This window comes from Corythoichthys intestinalis, chromosome 8, assembly GCF_030265065.1.
Source record: "Corythoichthys intestinalis isolate RoL2023-P3 chromosome 8, ASM3026506v1, whole genome shotgun sequence".
Lineage (NCBI taxonomy): Eukaryota > Metazoa > Chordata > Actinopteri > Syngnathiformes > Syngnathidae > Corythoichthys > Corythoichthys intestinalis.
Genome location: NC_080402.1, coordinates 12,710,901 through 12,737,005, shown reverse-complemented (window position 1 = coordinate 12,737,005; position 26,105 = coordinate 12,710,901). Strand labels below are relative to the sequence as shown.

Genomic DNA, 26,105 nt, shown 5'->3' with positions numbered 1-26,105 from the left:
TTGCTCCCATTATTCCGTAATTTCCCTTATGTCTACTTACAACATGTCAAAGTTTTAAAACTCTTTCATCATTTAAAGATAGATTCAAGTCAAGATTTTGCCGATTTATGGGGGATTTTAGATAAAAAGTTAATTTGGTTCGCTACAACAGAGCCTTCTAGAGAAGTCTACTGCTTTAAGATGGCAGCTGTTTACAACGCGGCAACTACTAAACGGCAAGTATGTCATTTGCATCTAGTTCCATTTATATGTGATATCTACTATAGCCGTATGTGGCCGTATGTTTGTAGCAACTAGCAACTGGGCGTTGTTGGAACCAACTGTCAGCCACAGTCAGGTATTTTTTCTTTTTTTTTTTAATCTAGCGGCATGAGATGAACGTGATATTTGCTCTTGGTCCGTTCCTCATTGCGTCCCGGCGACTGCACTGACTGTGTTTTAGTTCTGCTTTACCTGGTATAATTCAATAATTGGAATTTAGATGTTTGTGAATCGTTCTTAAATCTTCCACGGCCGAATTGCGAATGATCTAAGAATCGGAAATTTTGCACGCCTCTAAAACTCACCATAACTTCCTGGTTTGTTAACAAGCCATGGGTAAAACTATTGATGGCACTGCACACAGTAGACAAGGGAACATTCAGGTCTTTGGAGATGGACTTGTAGCCTTGAGATTGCCCATGCTTCCTCACCAGGGTGCCCGCGGGTTATTAAAAGTATTAAAAAAGCATTGAATTTAGTTTTCCATTATTAAAGGTATTAAAAGTATTAAATTATCTGTTGTAAGTCTGGAATTTTTTCACCGTGGTCTTAATTTTCAAGAACATCTCAGTGCAACCTAAATTATATCCGTGACGGTTTTTCTTTTTTTAAAAAAAAATCCATAACGAAGATGACGCATAGAATTTTTACGATGCACTGCACTACAAATCGAAATGCAACTCGTGCGTCCCAAACCACCACAACCGGCAAAACGGGGAATCCATCCACCTCTGCATTGGGAATGCGTCCGTTTGTCGGTGGAACGAAAACCCTGCAGGCAGAAGTATTGTGGATTCTGAACACCGAAACAGACCACCATTCATATACTTCAAATGAGTCCATTGGTGATCGGTTTCAGATATTACGTCATTTTTGGTCAGCATCGGCTGTCACAATGTTGGTCATATTGCGTTTTGTTCCAGAGGGAGCGTTCCCGATGTCTTAACTGTCTTTTGTAACGAATTTTCAGTTGGCAGGAAAAAAACCACACATTGTCTTAATGTTTAAATAGTCTACATATTTTTATGACCATTATAAATGCATTTACAGAACGAAATAACGCTCGAAAAGTTTGTCAAACATAATGTTGCTCAAATCGTGTTTTTTTTCCGGAGGGAGCATTCCCGACTTCGTAACTGCAGCCAATTTAAGCTCATCAAGACTTTTAGAGGTAAAATTGGGCCTAAAAAGTCCAGCCCGACCCGAACTGGTCCGCGGGTATTAAAGCCCGACCCGCGTTTTGTGTGATAACATTTGTGACGATGTCTGCATAAAAGCCTGTCTTTTATAACGAATTCTCAGTTGGCAGAAAAAAAACGCACATTTTCTTAATGTTTGAATAGACTACATATTTTTATGATCATTATAAATTTATTTACACAACGAAATAACACTGGAAAAGTTTGTTAAATATAAATAAACAGGTGCGCTTTTGCGGACTCGCAGAGGGGAAGATTAAAAAGGGCGTATAGGCACGCTCTGGCTCTGCAATGACCATACAGCGCCTTATTTTTTTTTTAATACAAATTATTTATTTTATAACAAGTATTCCTTAGTTTATCATTCATACATCGTTAATATATAGTTATTTCAAAAAGTTAGCGAGAAAGAACCCTGGCCCGGCCCGACGTAATAATTGACTTTTTAATTTTGGTCATGTTTTCAGTTTAATTTAGCTGTTTCCAGCTTGCTATGTTTATAATTGCGATGTTTGTTTACTGCTTTTCCTCTTACTGCGAAGAGGGAGGAAGTTACATCGGCCGCCGCTATGATATTTAAGTCATCAGCCATCGGCTGTGACCCGGGAATTTAACGCCTGTTTTCACGCACACTGCTTCCCATGTCAGTCGACACGGGAAATTGTTTTCACACACAACTGCTGCACGGTTAAGTCCCACGATATTCCCGTTGTTTTGGAGTATGTGATAGGGGCTCAAGTTACATCCAGATACTTTAGGTTGCAGTTTATGGGTCAGGCGAAGACAGTGGACCTGCTTAAACATTTCGGTTTGCCTTTCCAATGAATGTGAATTTCGCCATTTTAACTCGAGAGTTAGCCATGTTCACTGGGGTCTTGGCAGGTGCACTAGCGGCTAGCCTGTTACAGAAGATGGCTGGTCTGGGTCCTGTCCTCCTCCTCTTTTTGTCCATAATTATTGTGTGCGTGTGTGTGTTTAAAAAAATTCTGACAGACTTTATAATGTTACCTTAAATGTGGTTTGATTGTATCTTCAATATATGTGCATTCTTTTGTCAAACACACTTAGTAATTGAGGTTAAATTTGATGTTCAGTGCTTTATTTATTTAATATGATTCAATATGATCTAAATAATGGGTGCGAGAAAAGTATTAATTTTTAGTTGAAATGGCATTAAAAAAGGTCGTAAAAGTCTTGAATTTAGATTTATCAATCCTGGGGGTACCCTGCTCACAGTTTTGCTTCTCAAGTCCCCAGACAGTTTCTTGGTCTTCTTTCTTTTCTCCATGCTCAATGTGGTACACACAAGGACACAGGGCAGAGGTTGAGTCAACTTTAATCCATTTTAACTGACTGCAAGTGTGATTTAGTTATTACCACCACCTGTGTGCCACAGGTAAGTAACAGGTGCTGTTAATTACACAAATTAGAGAAGCATCACATGATTTTTCAGAGGGTGCCAATACTTTTTTCTGGACCATTTTTGAAGTTTTGTGTAAAATGATAATGATTACATTTTTTCCTATTCTCTTTTATGTTTTTCCATCGCAAGCAAAATAAATGAAGAAATTACATTAGTAATTGCAATCATTTTCTGGGAGAAATAAAGCCTTACCTGATAGAATTGCAGGGGTGCCAAGACTTTTGTCCAGCAGTGTATCAAGGAGTATTTTGGTTATCATGTTTGGAAAACCCCATTTTATACATATTAAATTCAGGGGTGAAAGTGGTTAGAATTTCTTGCCGGAACTCCCTGACGTGAATCAAATCAAATTTATTTATATAGCCCTTTACAAAACCCGAAAGGTCCCCAAAGTGCTTTACAACAAAGACAAACATGGCACATAGTAAATAAAAGGCAGGAAAGTATTATACAATGACATTAGGAAGAAAAAAGAAACGAAACAACGCGTCACGATTAAAGTCAGACAGCAAATAAAACAATAAAACTGATAAAATCCGAAAACATTAAAAACCCTAAAGAAATAAAACCAGGCTAAACTAATCTTGGGGAAAGACGAGTCTAAAACGGTGTGTCTTTAAACGAGATTTAAAAAGGCCCAAATTTGTAGTGGTGAAGGTCGCCATTGAGCCAGAAATTTTATTTATTTTTTATTGTTTTGTTTGGGGGGGTTCAAAACTACTGAAATGCAAAGAAAACTGATTTGGTCAGTTATTTCTATAACACATACAAAAACTGATTTTCATTCAAAATTGTATATTTTCAATTATTTTCAAAATAAAAGTTAACAAAAACGGCTATAACCCCAACCTCCATCTCCTAATTTTCATTTTCCCTCATTTACTCACATACTAAATGCCGTATCTCAATTTTAACTACTTAAGAACATAGGATGTATATCAAAACTGAAGATAATTTACTTTTTGTTGTGTTTTTTAATAATAAAGATATTAGAAACATACATTCAGAAAAATAAGTACAAATGACTTAATATTACGAAGAGTAAAACGGAATACAGTGCCTTGCAAAAGTATTCGGCCCCCTTGAATCTTGCAACCTTTCGCCACATTTCAGGCTTCAAACATAAAGATGAAATTTAATTTTTTTGCCAAGAATCAACAACAAGTGGGACACAATCGTGAAGTGGAACAACATTTATTGGATAATTTAAACTTTTTTAACAAATAAAAAACTGAAAAGTGGGGCGTGCAATATTATTCGGCCCCTTTACTTTCAGTGCAGCAGGCCCCTTTACTTTCAGTGCAGCAAACTCACTCCAGAAGTTCAGTGTGGATCTCTGAATGATCCAATGTTGTCCTAAATGACCGATGATGATAAATAGAAACCACCTGTGTGTAATCAAGTCTCCGTATAATGCACCTGCTCTGTGATAGTCTCAGGGTTCTGTTTAAAGTGCAGAGAGCATTATGAAAACCAAGGAACACACCAGGCAGGTCCGAGATACTGCTGTGGAGAAGTTTAAAGCTGGATTTGGATACAAAAAGATTTCCCAAGCTTTAAACATCTCAAGGAGCACTGTGCAAGCCATCATATTGAAGTGGAAGGAGCATCAGACCATTGCAAATCTACCAAGACCCGGCCGTCCTTCCAAACTTTCTTCTCAAACAAGGAGAAAACTGATCAGAGATGCAGCCAAGAGGCCCATGATCACTCTGGATGAACTGCAGAGATCTACAGCTGAGGTGGGAGAGTCTGTCCATAGGACAACAATCAGTCGTACACTGCACAAATCTGGCCTTTATGGAAGAGTGGCAAGAAGAAAGCTATTTCTCAAAGATATCCATAAAAAGTCTCGTTTAAAGTTTGCCACAAGCCACCTGGGAGACACACCAAACATGTGGAAGAAGGTGCTCTGGTCAGATGAAACCAAAATTGAACTTTTTGGCCACAATGCAAAACGATATGTTTGGCATAAAAGCAACACAGCTCATCACCCTGAACACACCATCCCCACTGTCAAACATGGTGGTGGCAGCATCATGGTTTGGGCCTGCTTTTCTTCAGCAGGGACAGGGAAGATGGTTAAAATTGACGGGAAGATGGATGCAGCCAAATACAGGAACATTCTGGAAGAAAACCTGTTGGTATCTGCACAAGACCTGAGACTGGGACGGAGATTTATCTTCCAACAGGACAATGATCCAATACATAAAGCCAAATCTACAATGGAATGGTTCAAAAATAAATGTACCCAGGTGTTAGAATGGCCAAGTCAAAGTCCAGACCTGAATCCAATCGAGAATCTGTGGAAAGAGCTGAAGACTGCTGTTCACAAACACTCTCTATCCAACCTCACTGAGCTCGAGCTGTTTTGCAAGGAAGAATGGGCAAGAATGTCAGTCTCTCGATGTGCAAAACTGATAGAAACATACCCCAAGCGACTTGCAGCTGTAATTGGAGCAAAAGGTGGCGCTACAAAGTATTAACGCAAGGGGGCAGAATAATATTGCACGCCCCACTTTTCAGTTTTTTATTTGTTAAAAAAGTTTAAATTATCCAATAAATTTTGTTCCACTTCACGATTGTGTCCCACTTGTTGTTGATTTTTGACAAAAAATTAAAATTTTATATCCTTATGTTTGAAGCCTGAAATGTGGCGAAAGGTTGCAAGGTTCAAAGGGGCCGAATACTTTTGCAAGGCACTGTATATTTTGAAGATTGCGCAAACATTGCCTTTTTTTAATCATAAGGAAATGAATAAGTAGCCTAACATAAATGAATAGAAGTCCAAAGTGCACATTGACAGCTAAAATGTTCCGAACCTCCCCATCAGAGCAAATAATACTAAATATGATAAAAAGGCCACCCTAACTCTTTCCTTCCTTCCTTAAAGATTTGAACCATTTTCTACGCAAATGAAATCTTTAAAATAAACCCTTTTTAGTACAGTGAATGCACCTCTTACATGACATGTTTTGTTTAACTTTAATGGAGAAAAAAGACTTGCACAGGTGTGTCATTTTAATTGCCAACGCTAATTATGACCCATTCTCTTTTAAGAATCTATAAGTAGGTGTCGTAGGCAAGATGTCAAACGCACACACATTCTGAGGGTTTGGCGGAACAAGGAAACACACATTACTCTCTCTGAAAACTTGGAATGAAATAGATCAAAATCGAACTACACTTTTGCCAATGAAAACAGTATATTGAGGTAAGTAGGATTTTGCATTGAGAAATATTGGTTTCATAATATTTATGACGTTTGTAAAATATTTGTTTAAACTTGTTTTAGTTTTTTTTTTATGTCTCTTGTTGTTTAAAATACACCAACTCATGCAGTTTCACTCTTTTTTTTTTGTTCATACAGAGCCAATTAATTTAAGTGCAGCGAGCTCACCTAGCATATCCCAGATTATTGTGTCAAGAATTTGAGCAAAAGATATATTTGTCAAAAATGTTTTCCATTTTCGCTATTAGTTGACGGGACAATGGGCTCGATCCGTAGGGGGCTTATTTAAAAATAGATAAATAAAATTCAAGTATTTTGAAAACCAAAGCCACTAGTGACCTGAAACCAAAACGGGCACCTCCTTTAGACATATATGAGTCTCCATGAGCAGCGGCATAAAAAAATTCTAAGTCGTTCCATAATAAAATCCTGATTAATTATTTTTTATATAAGTAGCCTATAGCAAAACTTAAAATGGCTCTAAAATTCTCAGATTTTACGTTAGATGCACAAAAATCAACACATGCAGACATAATCACCTATATTTTCAGGATCAATAGCAATATTTAACATTTCATATAAGTTTTTGCCAGAAATAGCAACTTAAATGTCATGTGTAGAGATACAAAAGCCAACATGGCGGCGGTCACAAAACAAAGAACTTTTTAGGTTGGAACTTCTTGTAAACAAATGCTTAAATCCCGGAGTTTCTATAGATATGAATGTAAAACAGTCTAGATTCTTGGTTAAAAGCAAAAAAACGGGAAGTTATCGTTCATTTTACGTAAATATTTGATGCAAACGTTACGGTATTGTGTAATCCAAGATGGCGGCCGTCAAGAAACAAAGAGCTTTTAAAGTTGAAAATTCTTGTAAATAACAGCTTAAATCGCGGAATTTCTAAAGATAAGAATGTAAAACAGTCCAGATTCTTGGTTAAAAGCAAAAAACGGGCAGTTATCGTTCATTTTACGTAAATGTTTCAAGCAAAAGTTTTGTTATTGTGTAACCCAAGATGGTGACTGTCGCGAGACAAAGAGCTTTTAAGTTGAAATTTCTTGTAAATAAATGCTTAAACCCCGGAATTTCTATAGATATGAGCGTAAAACAGACTTTCTTGATTAAAAGCAATACACGGGCAGTTATCGTTCATTTTACATTAAAACATTTAAATCCAAAGTTACGGTATTGCGTAATCCAAGATGGCGGCCGTCACAAAGCAAAGAGCTTTTCAAGTTGAAAATTCTTGTAAATAAATGTTTAAATCACGGAATTTCTAAAGATATGAATGTAAAACAATCTAGATTCTTAGTTAAAAGCAAAAAACGGGCAGTTATCGTTCATTTTACGTAAATGTTTCAAGCAGAAGTTGCGGTATTGTGTATTCCAAGGTGGCAGCCGTCACAAAACAGAGCTTTTTAATTTCAAAATTCTTGTAAATAAATGCTTAAATCTTGTAATTTCAATGTAAAACAGTCTAGATTCTTGGTTAAAAGCAAAAAACAGCCAGTTATCATTCGTGTTATGTAAACATTTCAAGCCAAAGTTACACTTATTTTATCCATTGTTTTTTTTTACATTTCAAAGTGCATGCATGGTGCGATTTAATATAATAATTACCTCAAATCCTCGACCAAATCACTCCTGCCTGCTTGTATGCAGTAAAACCTTGGTCCTTTTCCCACCTAAATCCGGCGTTAGAACGCAGCGTGTGTTTGAGTTTATCACAGTGAAAGCCAACTCAACGCTTTGCTTGGGTCGGCCCCCTACAGGAAGGTTTGTGGGAACAGCAATGTCTGTGGGAACTGTCTTGTCAACTGATGGAGTGTATGCATTTTCCAAGAGTTTCATTTTTTTCCCCAGTCATCACCCATCATCATCATAATGAGCACCAAGTGGACATTCCTACTTCCAGTGGTTGTGGTCCTCAATCTCATAGACCTAACTCAATGCTTCATACCAACATTTTTGTCTGAAAGCGACTCCATATCTCATAAAGAGATCACCATCAAGGCAATTCTTCAAAAGACGGCCGAGGTCTGCCGAGACATTGCTGCTGCGAATGAACAAGACTTCAGTCTTACTGTAAGAAATTCACACTCGTGCATGCAAATATAATACAGTATACAGTGCTGGCCAAAAGTATTGGCACCCCTGCAATTCTGTCAGATAATGCTCAATTTCTCAGAGAAAATGATTGCAATTACAAATGCTTTGGTAGTAATATCTTCATTCATTTTGCTTGCAATGGATTCATGTCTGGACTCATTGCTGGCCACTTTAGAAGTCAGTGCTATATATCAAAACATTTTCTAGTGCTTTTTGAAGTGTCTTTTGGGTCATTGTCTTCCTAGAAGACCCATGACCTCTGAGAGACACCCAGCTTTCCCACAACGGGCCCTACATTATGCTGCAAAATTTGTTGGTAGTCTTCAGACTTCATAATGCCATGCACACAGTCAAGCAGTCCAGTGCCAGAGGTAGCAAAGCTACCCCAAAACATCAGGGAACCTCCGCCAAGTTTGACTGAGGGCACCATGTTCTTTTCTTTGAAGGCCTCCTTTTTTTCCCCCTGTAAAATCTATGTTGATGCCTTTTCCCAAAAAGCTCTACTTTGTCTCATCTGACCAAAAAACATTCTTCCAAAACGGGTTTGGCTTTCTAAGGTAAGTTTTGGCAAACTTTTTATGTCTCTGGGTCAGAAGTGGGGTCTTCCTGGGTATCGTACTATAGAGTCCCTTTTCATTCAGACGCTAACAGATGGTATGGGTAGACACTGTTGTACCCTCGGACTGCAGGACAGCTTGAACTTGTCTGGATGTTAGTTGAGGTTCTTTATCCACCATCCGCACAATCTTTCGTTGAAATCTCTCGTCAATTTTTCTTTTCCTTCCACATCTAGGGAGGTTAGCCACAGTGCCGTGGGCTTTACACTTATTGATGACACTGCGCACGGTAGACACAGGAAAATTCAGGTCTTTGGAGTTGGACTTGTAGACTTGAGATTGCCCATGCTTCCTCACAATTTTGCTTCTCAAGTCCTCAGACAGTCCTTTAGTCGTCTTTCTTTTCTCCATACTCATTGTGATACACACAATGACATAGGACAGAAGTTGAGTCAACTTTAATCCATTTTAACTGGCTGCAAGTGTGATTTAGTTATCACCACCACTTGTTATGTGCCACAGGTAAGTAATACGTGCTGTTAATTACACAAATTAGAGGAGCATCACATGATTTTCAAAGGGTTCTAATACTTTTGTCCCGTCCATTTTTGGAGTTTTGTGTAAAATGATCATGATTTAATTTTTTCCCCCATTTTTTAATGTTTTTTCATTGCAAGCAAAATAAATGAAGATATTAATACCAAAGCATTTGTAATTGCAATCATTTTCTGGGGGAAATGGATCATTATTTGACAGAATTACAGGGGTGCCAGCACTTTAGGCCAGCAGCACATGAGATTTCCAAAGTATTTACTGTAAGTTTATACATGTTTTGTTTTTAAATGATTATTTACTTTTTTTTATTTTTATTTTTTGTTTAGATTTATACAGTGTTAAAAAAAATGGCAGGATGTCTAGACAACTAAGTTCACTCTAATTTAAGGTTGCTTTCACAATAGAACTGTTTGGTCCGTTTCAAACGTACCAGAGTTCTTTTTTTCCAGATAGTCCGCTTTGTTTTGTAAATGTGAACGCGCATCCAAAATCTAGTTCGGACCAAAGAAACGAACACGGGTTCGTTCAAAAATCGCGGGTCTCGGTCCACTTTAAGCGCACCATGCTTTGCTTGTGAATGCAATTGGAGCTAGGTGTGATTTTGCTACTTTATGTGCACCATTACAGTGTGGAGCTGTGATGCTCTAAGCTGTGACTGTACACGGAGGGCATCCTTGGAAGCGGAAGTACAGCGCGCACGCTATTCGATATCAACAATGGCAAGATGACAGATGAACCATAGCCAAATGTTGTTGTGCTGCGCCAAGCAGTTGCATTTGATACAAAGAATCAGGTTGCAATGTGGCGGATATGTTTGGCATGCTGTTGCTGAACGTACCGTGTGAGAGTGACAGAAGCAGAGACAGGCGGAGCCTCTCGGGCGGCTGTTTTGTGAGTCTCGCTTTGCTGGCAGTGGTGACAATTTGACAGTCAAATAAGTCACGAAAATGAGAGTGATGCGTGCCTGGGTGATTTGGGGTACCACACAGTTCCCTTTCGTGGTTTAATTTCCCCCGATGCATTGTTTTTTAATATAATCCAGTCTCACCGAGTGTCAAGACACAGCTGTGAATGGCCACAGCCGGATTTTGGGGGGATTTTATGTGTGAAACACGGTAACATAACAAGGGTCGCAATGCAGAAATCGTTGACATCAAGGAGTGGTTGAGATTTTCTTTTTGAAATATTTACCCTTTTAAACGTCTTTTTTTTTTTACCTTTGGATCAATTATTTATCATCTAAAATATCGGGGAAAATGCGACAGTAACAAAAAAAAAAAAAAAATACAATTGAGGTAGATATCCGTGGCCTATTTACAGACACTGATTTTTTTCATTGCGACATAATTTGTTTAAAGTTTAAAATATGCAAGTCAATAATTTTATAAGTCTATATATGTATTTTTATTTTATTTTTTATTTTTGCTAAATATTAGAAATCCGTTAATGATTCTAGGCTAAAAATGATAGACATTTCAAATAATAAATATAATTACTTACCTTCTTTTTATGGCTAGGTTGAAACAAAAATGGATGCGCAGTGTCTGTAAACGAGGGTCTCCAGGGTAAAACGGAACAAAATTACAAATAATTTGGGGGCTTAATGCGTCATGAAACTGCTATGGCAACATATAGACATATTGTTCTATAAAACACAAAAGTTCTTTTCGCTTAAAATTACAGCAAAGTGTCATTTCCACTTGTTACTTGTGTTTTTTGGTGTTTTAGGTTGAAACAAAAATGGTTGCGCGGTGTCTGTAAACGACGGTATCCAGGGTAAAATGAACACATTACAAATAGTTTGGTTACACTTTATAACTATCCGTTTAACTAGTTAACAGATCATTAGTAAACTGCTGATAAATGATTTATTGTTGATTTGTGAAGTATTTGTTAACAGTTTGTTAAGCATTTACAGGGTGTTCCAATATGGTTGACCCCTTTCTAAATGCCCATGCTAGTTGATGGATCGTAATAAAACTATATATACTTTATGTTGAAGGTCATAAGTTTTATTGGTTAAATATACAAAGAAAAGTACAAATATTTGTTGGTTCTATGGCAGATTTTCATGAATGTGCAACATGAGCGCTGCCTGCAAAATGCCTTGTCAAAAAGCCTTTTCTTTTGAAGTAAACGGCATTTCTTAACCTGAAAAGATAGAAATGCCAAACGTTACACACAAAAACTTGAAACGTTTCTGCACAAACTGTGTTTCAGGTTAAGAACATTCTGTACATGCTTAACAAACTGTTAACAAATACTTCACAAATCAACAATAAATCATTTATTAACAGTTTACTAATGATCTATTAACTAGTAAAACGGATAGTTATTATAAAGTGTTACCATATCTATCTATCTATCTATCTATCTATCTATCTATCTATCTATCTATCTATCTATCTATCTATCTATCTATCTATCTATCTATCTATCTATCTATCTATCTATCTATCTATCTATCTATCTATCTATCTATCTATCTATCTATCTATCTATCTATCTATCTATCTATCTATCTATCTATCTATCTATATTAGGGCTGTCAAAATTATCGCGTTAACGGGCGGTAATTAATTTTTTAAAAATTTAACACATGAAAATATTTGACGCTTTTAACGCACATGCCCCGTTCAAACAGATTAAAATGACAGCAAAGTGTCATCTCCACTTGTTACTTGTGTTTTTTGGAGTTTTGTCGCCCTCTGCTGGCGCTTGGGTGCAACTGCTTTTATGGGTTTCAGCACCCATGAGAATTGTGTAATTATTGACATCAACAATGGCGGGCTACTAGTTTATTTTTTGATTGAACATTTTACAAATTTTATTAAAACGAAAAAATTAAGAGGGGTTTTAATATAAAATTTCTATAACTTGTACTAACTTATCTTTTAAGAGCTACAAGTCTTTCTATCCATGGATCGCTTTAACAGAATGTTAATAATGTTAATGCCATCTTGTTGATTTATTGTTATGATAAACAAATACAGTACTTATGTACAGTATGTTAAATGTATATATCCGTCTTGTGTCTTATCTTTCCATTCCAACAATAATTTACATAAAAATATGGCATGTTTTCCAGATGGTTTGAATTGTGATTAATTACAATTAATTCATTTTTAAGCTGTGATTGACTTGATTAAAAAATGTAGTCGTTTGGCAGCCCTATGTATATATGTATATATATGTATATATATATATATATATATAAGTTAGCGGCCGGTTCTGGTCCCCATTAATAGCGATAAGTGAGGGACCACTGTACTTAAAAGAATGTGAGGTATACCTAATAGGTTTTATTTTTCCGTGTGTATTTGTTTTACTATCTTGTTCATTAAAATGAAAATAAAAGTAACATAATACTAATTATGATGGAGGGCACACCTATGTGCATACTATGACCAATAATTGCAATCATTAAAGAAGAATGGTGGTTAAAACCCAATTATGTGTTTCATCTAAAGATGACATCGGCACAAACATAAGACATAAATAAGCAAAAGGGGAACACAAACATATGAGTCTTTTTTTAGGGCAAATGGTTCAGGAAAATTCCAGTTGGCAAGAGTAGGGTCACAAACGAGCTCCAGATCAAATGACAATAGCTCTCCGTGCAAAGTGAAAGTGCTGAAAAAAAAAAAAAAATTTAAAATTTTTTTAAAAAAAGGAGGGGTGTTGTATTACAGGAGCAGGAAGTAAATTCCAAACAATACATAATTACAAGTTTGGTCGAATGACTGTGAAGCGGTGTGCGCGAAAGCAGTCGTTAAATTCCCAGGTCACGGCACGATGACTGATGACGTAAATATTATGGCGGAGCGATCGTCACTTCCTCCCTCTTCACTGTAAGACGAAAAGCAGTGAACAAACATCTCAATTATCAACAGAGCAAGCTGGAAATAGCTAAATTAAACTGAAAACATAACAAAATTAAATTGTCGTGCCATAGTAGAGTGAAGGAAGAAAGTCCATTGTCTATCTTTGGAAATGTGTGGTTTATTTTATTGCTGATGTTAGGGTCCGCGACTGCGGAAACAAGGTTGTACTTCAACGCAAAAAACAATGGAGGGACGCGTTCAAGGGTTTATTAAATACAAAAATACACGCGATCACGGAAAAAGGGGAATTACACAATGCATCCGTGACAGTAAAACCGAATAAGATAGTCCATCGGCCATCTTTGGAAATGTGTGGTATATTTTGTTGCCGATGTTAGGGTTCGCTACTGCGGAAACCAGTGTTGTGTTTGGCAGCCCTTTTAATTTTCGTTTTAGTCTTAGTCTTTTGGACAACAATACTTATTAGTCTCAGTCATATTTTAGTCTTCTCAAAATGTGTTGTTCTTCGTCTAGTTTTTGTTGATGAAAACTGAAGACTAATTTCGTCTAATTTTTAGGGCTGTCAAAGGATTAAAAATTTTAATCGAGTTAATTACAGCTTAAAAATTAATTAATCGTAATTAATCGCAATTAATCGCAATTCAAACCATCTAGAAAAAAATGCCATATTTTTCTGTAAATTATTGTTGGAATGGAAAGATAAGACACAAGATGGATATATACATTCAATATACGGTACGTAAGGACTGGATTTGTGTATTATGAGAATAAATCAACAAGATGGCATTAACATTATTAACATTCTGTTAAAGCGATCCATGGATATAAAGACTTGTAGTTCTTAAAAGAAAAATGTTAGTACAAGTTATAGAAATTTTATATTAAAACCCCTCTTAATGTTTTTGTTTTAATAAAATTTGTAAAATTTTCAATCAAAAAAATAAACTAGTAGCCCGCCATTGTTGATTTCAATAATTACTTACACAATGCTCATGGGTGCTGAAGCCTATAAAATCAGTTGCACCCAAGCGCCAGAAGAGGGCGGCAAAACTCCATATAACACAACAAGTGAGCGTTTCACTGTACTGTCATTTAAATCTGTCTGAGCGGGGCATCTGCGTTAATTGCGTCAAATATTTTAACGTGATTAATTTAAAAATTAATTAACTCCCGTTAATGCGATAATTTTGACAGCCCTACTAATTATAGTCGATGTTTCCTAAAATTGTTTTCATCTGTAAAATTTATAAATCTTATTCCAAAAATAAATAAAGAAATAAAGGTTTCTATCTATTTCGAATGAACATTGACAAACGAGTACGTATTGTTGTGTCTACAAGGACAATGCCAACATTCTATTAATACACACTCGGCAAAAAACAAAAAACTATATTATTTTCAATTACTTATACACACAAGAACGCCATGAAGTGTATGTAAAAAAAGTTGTCCGAGAGTTTAAGAGGACACTTGCCATTAACATTAGCCTAATGCTAACAAGAACATGAATGGAGGCTATGTTAATGCTATGAGTTACATTTAGTGTGTCATGATCACTCAGCACAGACGTTTAAAGGCTAAAGCAACATTGCATATTCTTTCTGACCAAGAAAACAAATCTTAACGTGTGTGCAAGCCTGGAGACTGGAAAGCAGCTTCACGTCACGAGTGACACAATCAGACGCTGGAACGATGCAGGCTGACGACACATAAAATGTTACACATTTTGAACGTGTGACAGAAACTATTGTGCATTTTCGTCTCGTTGTTGTCTCGTCAGACGAAAACTGGCATTAGTCTCGTTATGTTTTAGTCTCCCAAAACACGTTTTTAGCCCGTTATCGTCTAGTCATCGTCAAGAAAAAAATCGTTAGTTGACGAGAAAACAGCACTGGCGGACACAAAGTTTTACTTCAAAGCAGAAAACAACGGAGGGATCCGTTCAAGGGTTTATTAAATACAAAAATACATGCGATCGCGGAAAAGGGGGGGAAAACACAATAAGTCTGTGACAGTAGTTCGACGGGGGTCAATAAACTACCAACCTAAGCGCTAGGCAGAGAGCTGATAAGACATGGGCTTAAATACAGTCTTGATGAGCTTAAATTGGCTGTAGTCAAGATGTAGGGAACGCTCCTTCCGGAACAAAACACGATTTGACGAACATTGTGACAGCCGATGCCGGACAAAAATGACGTAATGTCCAGGTTATAAAATTGCGCCAGGAGCCCTCACCGCAGAGAAAGCACCACTGGGCAACACGGGACAAGTCTTTGAAAGTGTCCAACCCGCATCATTCTAGGGACATCTCTACATGCGTGAAAGCAATGACGCGAGTAAATCCCGTGTCACTTTACACGGGAATTTCTCTGGATATGTGGATATGAAAAGGGCCTTAAACTCATGATACTATGAACATCAATATGCCATGGTCACAAAAAGACGCGTCACGATTAGGGCTGCCAAACGATTAAATTTTTTAATCGAGTTAATTACAGCTTAAAAATTAATTAATCGTAATTAATCGCAATTCAAACCATCTATAAAATATGCCATATTTTTCTGTAAATTATTGTTGGAATGGAAAGATAAGACACAAGATGGATATATACATTCAGCATACGGTACATAAGTACTGTATTTGTTTATTATAACATTAAATCAACAAGATGGCATTAACATTATTAACATTCTGTTAAAGCGATCCATGGATAGAAAGACTTGTAGTCCTTAAAAGATAAATGTTAGTACAAGTTATAGAAATTTTATATTAAAACCCCTCTTAATGTTTTTGTTTTAATAAAATTTGTAAAGTTTTCAATCAAAAAATAAACTAGTAGCCCGCCATTGTTGATGTCAATAATTACACAATGCTCATGGGTGCTTAAGCCCATAAAGCGCCAGCAGAGGGCGACAAAACTCCAAAAAACACAAGTAACAAGTTGGCATTGCACTTTGCTGTCATTTTAATCTGTTTGAGCGGGCCATGTGCGTTGATTGCGTCAAATATTTTAACGTGATTACTTTAAAAATTTAATTACCGCCCGTTAATGCGATAATTTTGACAGTCCTAGTCACGATACAATATCAATCACATAGAAAAACACAAGGCTATCAGTCATCTCACATTCACAAGAATTTAATAGCTAGTGAAATACTTTATTTTTTTTATTTTTAAAGCAAAACACTGTTGGAACGCTATTATTTCTAAATAAAAATGAATAACAAATCATCCCCAGAGAACATCTTGCATTTTTTCCATATAGCTACACAAGCACATTCATATATTTTTTTAAAAGACGAAACTGTGAAGCAATTGGCTGCAAAGCTTCATTACTTCCCTCACTACCATTGGGAGAGACAGACAAGCTCTGCTGTAACCTGCAGTCAATACTGTTGTCTTTCAACATTCCTCATGCCTCCTAGCATGCATTGCAGTGCTACAGATTTGATTAACATTCAAATTTCATGTTCAGTGTTATTTATTTCTCCAGTTACTGTTCCAGTTGTTTCATTAATTGCTAGTTAAGCTATTTAGTTTATTGTTATGTGATAATTTTAGTTTTGTTTTAAATCCATGAATTTGAATGACATTTGATTTAATGACTTGCTAATCTTGTCACTGCCTAGAATGTAATAGAATAGAAAGCCTTTATTGCAGTGGTTCTGAACCCCAGGGGTTCAGTGAGTAGGCCAAAGGGCTTCGGTAAAGGTTTTAGAGTCCTATGTGTTAAGCGAACTAAATCTAGGCCAAGTGGCATTTAAGATCAGGTTTTGAAGTGGTTTGCCCTCAATTTACAGGCTGTATTCCATTTCTTTTAACTGCTAACCCTCCATCTAATGGGAGAAGAAATCAGTTTGCTCGGTGGAAGGTTGACTCACACTTGGTATGAAGAAGTATAACAGACATACAGGCAGTGTGAACTGTGTAAATGATTTTTTTTTTTTTTTTTAAATGCGTCATTTTATGCCATGAAAATGGTATGTTATGCAACGATGCGACAATAAAATGATGACATGAAAACAAAAAAAATGGAACGTTGTGAAATGAAATATTTGTAGTAAATTTTAAATCTGGAAGAAATTTGAACAGGAATTCACTAAAATGTTAGCTTGCTAGGTTTTGAATTTGTTAAAAAGAATGGCTTTAATGTGAAATTCCGAAGGGTTCGGTGAATGCACCTATGAAACTCGTGGGGTTCGGTACCTATCGCAAGGTGAAGAACCACTGTTTTATTGTCATTATACAGAGTACAACGAGATTTAAGGGTTTACCATACGTGGTGAAGTGAATGGAAGCCTCCTCTGCTTACATATTGTCATTGTTATCGGGAATTATTTCTCCCTCTCTAATGAGTGCTTGTAGTAAAGTACAGTTGGGCAAATAAGTATTTAGTCAACCACTAATTGTGTAAGTTCTCCCACTTGAAAATGTTAGAGAGGCCTGTAACTGTCAACATTGGTAAACCTCAACCATGAGAGACAGAATGTGGGGGAAAAAAAACAGAAAATCAAATTGTTTGATTTTTAAAGAATTTATTTGCAAATCATGGAGGAAAATAAGTATTTGGTCAATACCAAAAGTTCATCTCAATACTTTGTTATGTACCCTTTGTTGGCAATAACGGAGGCCAAACGTTTTCTGTAACTCTTCACAATCTTTTCACACACTGTTGCTGGTATTTTGGCCCATTCCTCCATGCAGATCTCCTCTAGAGCAGTGACGTTTTGGGGCTGTCGTTTGGCAACACGGACTTTCAACTCCCTCCACAGATTTTCTATGGGGTTGAGATCTGGAGACTGGCTAGGCCACTCCAGGACCTTGAAATGCTTCTTACTAAGCCACTCCTTTGTTGCCCTGGCAGTGTGTTTGGGATCATTGTCATGCTGAAAGACCCAGCCACGTCTCATCTTCAATGCCCTTGCTGATGGAAGGAGATTTTCACTCAAAATCTCTTGATACATGGCCCCATTCATTATTTCCTTTACCCAGATCAGTCGTCCTGGTCCCTTTGCAGAAAAACAGCCCCAAAGCATGATGTTTCCACCCCCATGCTTCACAGTGGGTATGTTGTTCTGCAGATGCAATTCAGTATTCTTTCTCCTCCAAACACGAGAACCTGTGTTTCTACCAAAAAGTTCTATTTTGGTTTCATCTGACCATAACACATTCTCCCAGTCCTCTTCTGGATCATCCAAATGCTCTCTAGCGAACCACAGACGGGCCTGGACATGTACTGGCTGCAGCAGGGGACACGTCTGGCAGTGCAGGATTTGTTACTGATAGTAGCCTTTGTTACTGTGGTCCCAGCTCTATGTAGGTCATTCACTAGGTCACCCCGTGTGGTTCTGGGATTTTTGCTCACTGTTCTTGTTATCATTTTGACGCCACGGGGTGATATCTAGCATGGAGCCCCAGATGGAGGAAGATTATCAGTGGTCTTGTATGTCTTCCATTTTCTAATAATTGCTCCCACAGTTGATTTCTTTACACCAAGCGTTTTACCTATTGGAGATTCAGTCTTCCCAGCCTGGTGCAGGTATACAATTTCGTCTCTGGTGTCTTTCGACAGCTCTTTGTTCTTGGCCATGGTGGAGTTTGGTGTGTGACTGACTGAAGTTGTAGACAGGTGTCTTTTACTCTTTTATACCGATATCGAGTTAAAACAGGTGCCATCAATACAGGTAATGAGTGCAGCCTCATTAGACCTCATTGGAAAAAGTTATACCTCTTTGACGGCCAGAAATCTTGCTTGTTTGTAGGTGACCATATACTTATTTTCCGCTCTAATATGGAAATAAATTCTTTAAAAATCAAACAATGTGTTTCTCTGTTTTTTTCCCCCACATTCTGTCTCTCATGGTTGAGGTTTACCCATGTTGACAATTACAGGCCTCTCTAATCTTTTCAAATAAGAGAACTTGCACAATTGGTGGTTGACTAAATACTTATTTGCCCCACTGTATATCCAGGCTGTATTGCTCAAATCATGTGTAATTTTTTAAAACTCGATTTGCATGCTCCGAGCAAACGGCGCCCTGGGCCACGAAATTTTGCAGATTCTTTAAGTTTTGACTTACGGTATCTTACAGTTTGAAATGATGAGGGGAAAAAATGTAATTTGATGGAAGTTCTTCCTTTCAAGTAACATTATCATTTATTCTGTCTTTCTCCAGATTGATGACAGTCTAACCATTGAACAAGTACATGAGGTGTGCTCCTCCACCCAAGGCACCTCCTTCGTATTGTCCAGTTTCTTGTTCCATTCATCAATTCAGGATATTTACTCAGAGAATGCGCGTGTGGATTCACAATTTCGACTCAGTGCCGAGCGCCATTTTGATGACGAGACCTTCCAAGCAGGACGAAACATAATCACACTAGGTACAACACTTCCCTTCTTTCCACAGACTGAACATGAACTCAGTGAAAATGTGAAAATTGTACTTTATGTTTGCAACTCTCTATTGGGGGTATTGTACATGTGGCAATACTCCATCATACCCAGCCGACAGTGAATATAAATCTTTATTTTTTAATATGGAGCAAATTAATTACGCAAGGAAATTTGTTGTTATGGCTCTGCACTTTTCTGCTAGATCAAACATAATGTGTATCCCAAACTTGAAGTTGTTTTAGGCATATTATAAGTAACAATGAAGACAAAATGCATGACTATTTCCTTCAAAAATAATACTTTATCACAACTTGTGTACTATTTTACGTAAAACTAGTTTTAAAATAAAGGTACTGAGTCTAAAACATAAAAATAATTCCTCAGTACATCAATCACACAAAAGTCCAGTTCATTAAAATAGAAAAGTGCTGCTGATTGACGGTTTTTTCCTGGAAGCAAAGTGCTGACATAAATTAGGTCGATGACTCATTTAAACAAGCTAAACAACAAAACAGAATAGGAGGAGGCAGACTGTAATTAATCAGTTTTCTTTATTCAACAGATGTTCATAAATACAATCTGAATCCAATTTAAAAGCCCATTCTCTTGTATGACAATTTACAGTTTGAATGGGAGTTTGTGTTGAAAGGAGATTCTAAGCAGTGGGGCAAATAAGTATTTAGTCAATCACTAATTGTGCAAGTTCTCCCACTTGAAAATATTAGAGAGGGCTGTAATTGTCAACATGGTTAAACCTCAACCATGAGACACAGAATGTGGGGAAAAAAAAAAAAAAAACAGAAAATCACATTGTTTGATTTTTAAAGAATTTATTTGCAAATCATGGTGGAAAATAAGTATTTGGTCAATACCAAAAGTTCATATCAATACTTTGTCATGTACCCTTTGTTGGCAATAACGGAGGCCAAACGTTTTCTGTAACTCTTCACAAGCTTTTCACACACTGTTGCTGGTATTTTGGCCCATTCCTCCACGCAGATCTCCTCTAGAGCAGTGATGTTTTGGGGCTGTCGTTTGGCAACACGGACTTTCAACTCCCTCCACGGATTTTCTATGGGGTTGAGACCTGGAGACTCACTAGGCCACTCCAGGACCTTGAAATGCTTCTTACGAAGCCACTCCTTTGTTGCCCTGGCTGTGTGTTTGGGATCATTGTCATGCTGAAAGACCCAACCACGTCTCATCTTCAATGCCTTTGCTGATGGAAGGAGATTTTCACTCAAAATCTCTCGATACATGGCCCCATTCATTCTTTCCTTCACACAGATCAGTCGTCCTGGTCCCTTTGCAGAAAAACAGCCCCAAAGCATGATGTTTCCACCCCCGTGCTTCACAGTGGGTATGGTGCAATTCAGTATTCGTTTTCCTCCAAACAAGAGAACCTGTGTTTCTGCCAGAAAGTTCTATTTTGGTTTCATCTGACCACAACACATTCTCCCAGTCCTCTTCTGGACCATCCAAATTCTCTCTAGCGAACCGCAGACGGGCTTGGACGTGTACTTTCTTCAGCAGGGGGACCCGTCTGGCAGTGCAGGATTTGAGTCCCTGGCGGCGCATTGTGTTATTGATAGTAGCCTTTGTTCCTGTGGTCCCAGTTCTCTGTAGGTCATTCACTAGGTCCACCTGTGAGGTTATGGGATTTTTGCTCCGCGTTCTTGCTATCATTTTGACGCCACGGGGTGAGGAGGGAGTTGAAAGTCCGTGTTGCCCAACGACAGTCCCAAAACATCACTGCTCTAGAGGAGATCTGCACGGAGGAATGGGCCAAAATACCAGCAACAGTGTGTGAAAAGCTTGTGAAGAGTTACAGAAAACGTTTGGCCTCCGTTATTGCCAAGAAAGGGTACATAACAAAGTATTGAGATGAACTTATGGTATTGACCAAAATTCTTATTTTCCACCATGATTTGCAAATAAATTATTTAAAAATCAAACAATGTGATTTTCTGATTTTTTTTCCTCCACATTCTGTCTCTCATAGTTGAGGTTTACCCATGTTGACAATTATAGGCCTCTCTAATATTATCAAGTGGGAGAACTTGCACAATTAGTGGTTGACTAAATACTTATTTGCCCTACTGTATGTGTAGGTTTATGTGTGTGGTTTCTTTATGAAAAGAAATGAGACAATTTTACTATTTCACATTAACTGAAGTGCTAATATGCTTCACCAAAACAAAATATAAACGGACACTTAAGTCACTGTCGCTAACTTGCTTTGTGCTCCGTGCTAAGGAGTAACGTCTCGACAACAAAGAATGCCGTAATTTTCCGACAATAGACCCTACTCACATGACGTCACAACCACGCCCCCGCGCCATATTGTCCGTCAACTCGTCGTTGTTGATGCGTTACCGCTACGTAAATTCCTCTTATTATGGCGTGTTTTCTGCTTGTTAACATTAATAATCAAAATGGTGAAGGCGTGTGTGGCGGTCGGTTGCAATAACAAAGAAGATAGACGGAGAGACTTGAGGTTCTACCGTATTCCGAAAGACCCGGAGAGGAGAGCGAGATGGACTGCTGCAATTCGATGAGAAAACTGGGCTCCAAACGATTAGCACAGATTATGTAGTAGTCATTTTGTATCTGGTAAGATGCATTTAATATATATTTAGAGGGTTTTGGGCTGACAACCACAATTAAGATCATTGCTAGGCTAATCGCCAACAACATACCGTTTCAAATTCAAGATGCTTATTTCTTCCACCATCTTTATTTTTTGATTAATATTTAGCTGGTAACAAGTGAAAGAAGCTGGCCTCGTCTACGGATCATCGGTTAAACAGGGGTGTCCAAACTTTCTGCAGAGGGGGCCAGATTTGGTGTGGTAAAAATGTGGGGGGCTACCTGGGCTGATTTACGTAGAACAATACATTTAAAGAAATTTTAGCAAGCCCTTCTGTGTGTCACATTTGCTTTATTATTATTTTTTTTAAATTCATAATTTCAACAATCTCGCCTTTGTGGCGTTCTCTTTCGACCCTCGGGCTCTTGCGAAATACTGCTGCTGTGAAATTAAATTAGCTTCAAGTTCCTATAATTTCTCGCTGGGTATCTTCCCTGTAATGTTGTACATGTCAACGTGTCTTGTTCGGTAATATTATCGCGTCACATCGAACTCTTTAAAAACAGCGACTGTCTCTTTGCAAATGAGACAGACACAGTTGTTGCGTGTTTTATTGAAGAAATAGTCACCTGTCCATGAAGCGTTGGCAATCGCAGTCTTTTTTTTTTTTTTTTTTTTTTATTGATTGTCGCCATTTTAGAAAATTGGGTCACACGGGGTAATGTTGCTTAGAGTGCTGCTCTTAAAGTTTTTCAAACTTTCGTGAGAAGAGGCTGATTTTGTGTGGACAAGTAAGTTGTAGATATCAGGGTAGCAGATGTCAGGCAGAGAGGGCGAAGACAGCGGGTCGAAAAATATCGATCTATAAACTGAACGACTAATTGAAACCATTGAGAATAGGGCTAAACAGAGATGGACAATATGGCGGCCGGATACAGCAACACGTCATTCTGTGACGTTGGTGAGTAGGGTCTATAAGGCGCACCTGACTATAAGCAGCCACCCATCAAATTTGACATGAAAACGGCATTTGCTCCTAGATAAGCCGCACTGGACTACAAGCATAGGCGGAGTTTGACTTTTGGGCCGGGGGGGGTGGGGGGTGGGGGGTCACAACATGTTTATGACCCCAAAACGCAGTGTCAGTTATTAAATTAACTTACAAGAATATTTATAATAACAAGTTGAAAATGCACGTTTTTTGTTTCCCATCATTCTTGAGGGGAATTCTAAATCAGGCTGCTTAGAACACTTATACTTTTCGCCAAGATCGTCATCCATTGAATATGCTACGCCCACCGGTGTCGTGCCAATGTTGTTACCCCAGTCAAAAATCGTATCCCCTGGGCGGATTCATGTGGAAGTAAATTTGTGTCTTCATTTGTCGATCAAAAAAAATGTGTTTGAATGCAAAAATAAAATTGAAGCTCAAAAAAATGCATTTGATAGCTATTTTCTTTGAATTTTTTTGTTTGTTTTTTTTTTTGATTGAAGTACATTTTTTTAATTGAAGTAATGTTGTTTTGTGTTTGGGCCACATTTTGGCTAGGACATTTGTATCTTTATTATTCAATCAAAAAATAAGTTGCTTCAAACGAAAAATCACTTCAATCGAAAAAAGAAAAAATTTAATCGTGCAAAAAAAGTTTTTGAATCCGAACAAATATTTAAGATATTTGCATTTTAACACAATCTTTGATTTAAAAAGTTTTGTTTTATTTTAGCAAACCTTTTTGTGTTTAGGCCATATTATGGGAAGGAAATTTGTGTCTAAATCATTCAATCCCCCAAGAAGTTGCTTCAATCAAAAAAAAAAAAATTTTCAAACAAAGAAAAAAATCATTTGAAAAATAAAATTGCCCTCCCCTGTTTTTTTATTCATTTATTTATTTTATTTGTTTATTTATTTTTAAATAATATACAAAGCAAATGACTGTCTAAGGTGCTAGTCACATGATCTGTTCGAAAAATATTTTTTGGTCCATTATAAAAATCTTTTTTTGTTCATTTGATTTATTTTTGTTGTTTACTTTATTGCTTTACAACTCATATATATAGGAAAGTCAATTACACGCAATGACACTTTTCGGCTACCAGGGGGCGGCCTGGCCCCCCTGCCCCCCTTAAACTCCGCTTATGACTATAAGCTGTCCTCACTGTATTATGGGATATTTACACCTAAAGATATTAACCGGTAACACTTTATTTGACAGCAGCATCATACGACTATCATAAGACCAAATGAACCACCATGAACCTTTGAACCAATTGGCTGAAAAGCTTCATTGCTTCAAGAAGCTTCATTTGGCCGTCACTGCTCCCTTGGCGGAGACAGTCAACCTCTGCTTCCACCTAATGTTAACACTGTTGTTGTCTAACATGCCTCCTAACATGCATTGCAGTGCTACAGATGTAAATAAAAATCAAAATTCATGTTCTGTGCTAATTATATTTTCAGTTACTGTTCTAGTTATTTCATTCATTGTAGTTATGGTATTTGGTAGACTTTATTTGACAGTGGCGCCATTAGACTGTCATTAGACAATCATAATTGTAACATGACACTATCATGAGCATTAATCAATGCTTATAACAGATGTCAATTATTGTTAACCTTTGGCATAACCTTTAAAACAGAGTTCCACCCATCATTCATCTATTTTTTTTCACTCATTCCACTGACTAGGTATAGCCGATGTGAAGGAAAATGTGAGAATGGAAAACTTTGTTACAGGGCGTTTAATTCTCGGAACCATTCTTCACACACTGCAGGTGAGTGTGACAATAATTCTGTAGGTATTGGTGAATACTGATGTTGTGATGTTTTGGAGGTGAAATGAAAAAAATGTAATGTTATGTGGTTGGTGAGTATAATATTTCATTGTATACTTGAAGGACTTCTATAGCCACAGCAACTGGGTGGAGCTGGGCAACATGGCTCCTTACAATACTTTGATAACTTCTGAACAACCTCTTGAGAACCTGGCAGGTAGAGTACTGGGTTTATTCATTCATTGGCAAGCTTACTGCAGCATAATTGCTTTGTTACAATCGCAGTATTACCATCAGATAACCACACTATAAATTTTTATTAGATGGGGCTTTGAAAGGCAAAAGCTCATAGAGTGAAATTCCGTTTCTTTGGCGTGCCACACAGCCCAAAACTGTTTGACCGACCGTCACCGTTCAAATGTTAAAATGACCAGAATTTTCATGCCCCGCAGGGAATGTTTTGAACCTCCCCCCCAAAAAAATCTTTTTTACGTTCGCTCATAAACGTGGATTTTTTTGAAAAAGAGTTTTTCAAAACGCTACTTGACCTACAATTTTTGACCAAATCACATAATTTACACATCAAAACTTCAGGGCGCCAAGGGTCATAAAAGCTGTATGCAGAATTTGGCAAAAATGTACGGCTCCCCAGAAGTTTGCCAATAACTGCCCAATTCATTTCTAATGGGATGCCATAGACAGCCATGTACATCCAAATTTCCCCTCAATTTTCAATGGCAGCAAAACATAGGTTCTTCTGATTTTTGACCATTTTCCATTACAGCCCATTCACATTTTGTGACCTGATATCAACAGGACACGTCCCCCAAATGTCCCTAAATTAACAGGAAGTGACCTGATATCAGCAGGACATGTCCCCTAAATGGATAACAACAGGACACTTCCCCCAAATGTCCCTAAATTTACAGGAAGTGACCTGATATCAACAGGACGTGTCCCCGAAATGTCCCCAAACCAACGGGAAGTGACCGGATATCAACAGGACGTGTCCCCGAAATGTCCCCAAATCAACAGGACGTAAACTAATATCAACAGGAAGTGTCCCCGAAATGTCCCTAAATCAACCTGATATTAGTAGGACGTGTCCCTGAAATGTCCCCAAATCAACAGGAAATGACCTGATATCAACAGGAAGTGTTCCCC

The 26,105-nt window shown here is 37.5% G+C and overlaps 1 protein-coding gene across 1 annotated transcript in view; it reads left to right on the top strand.

Moving 5' to 3' along the window:
- Positions 1-7,996: 7,996 nt before the first annotated feature.
- The window catches only part of LOC130920596 (von Willebrand factor A domain-containing protein 7-like), a 57,500-nt gene continuing 39,391 nt past the window's right edge, over positions 7,997-26,105 (top strand). Inside the window, exons 1-4 of the mRNA XM_057843923.1 lie at positions 7,997-8,200; positions 19,359-19,566; positions 24,856-24,941; positions 25,065-25,158. Coding sequence (XP_057699906.1) covers positions 8,000-8,200; positions 19,359-19,566; positions 24,856-24,941; positions 25,065-25,158 — 589 coding nt within the window. The 5' untranslated portion in view covers positions 7,997-7,999. The remainder of the gene's footprint in view (positions 8,201-19,358; positions 19,567-24,855; positions 24,942-25,064; positions 25,159-26,105) is intronic.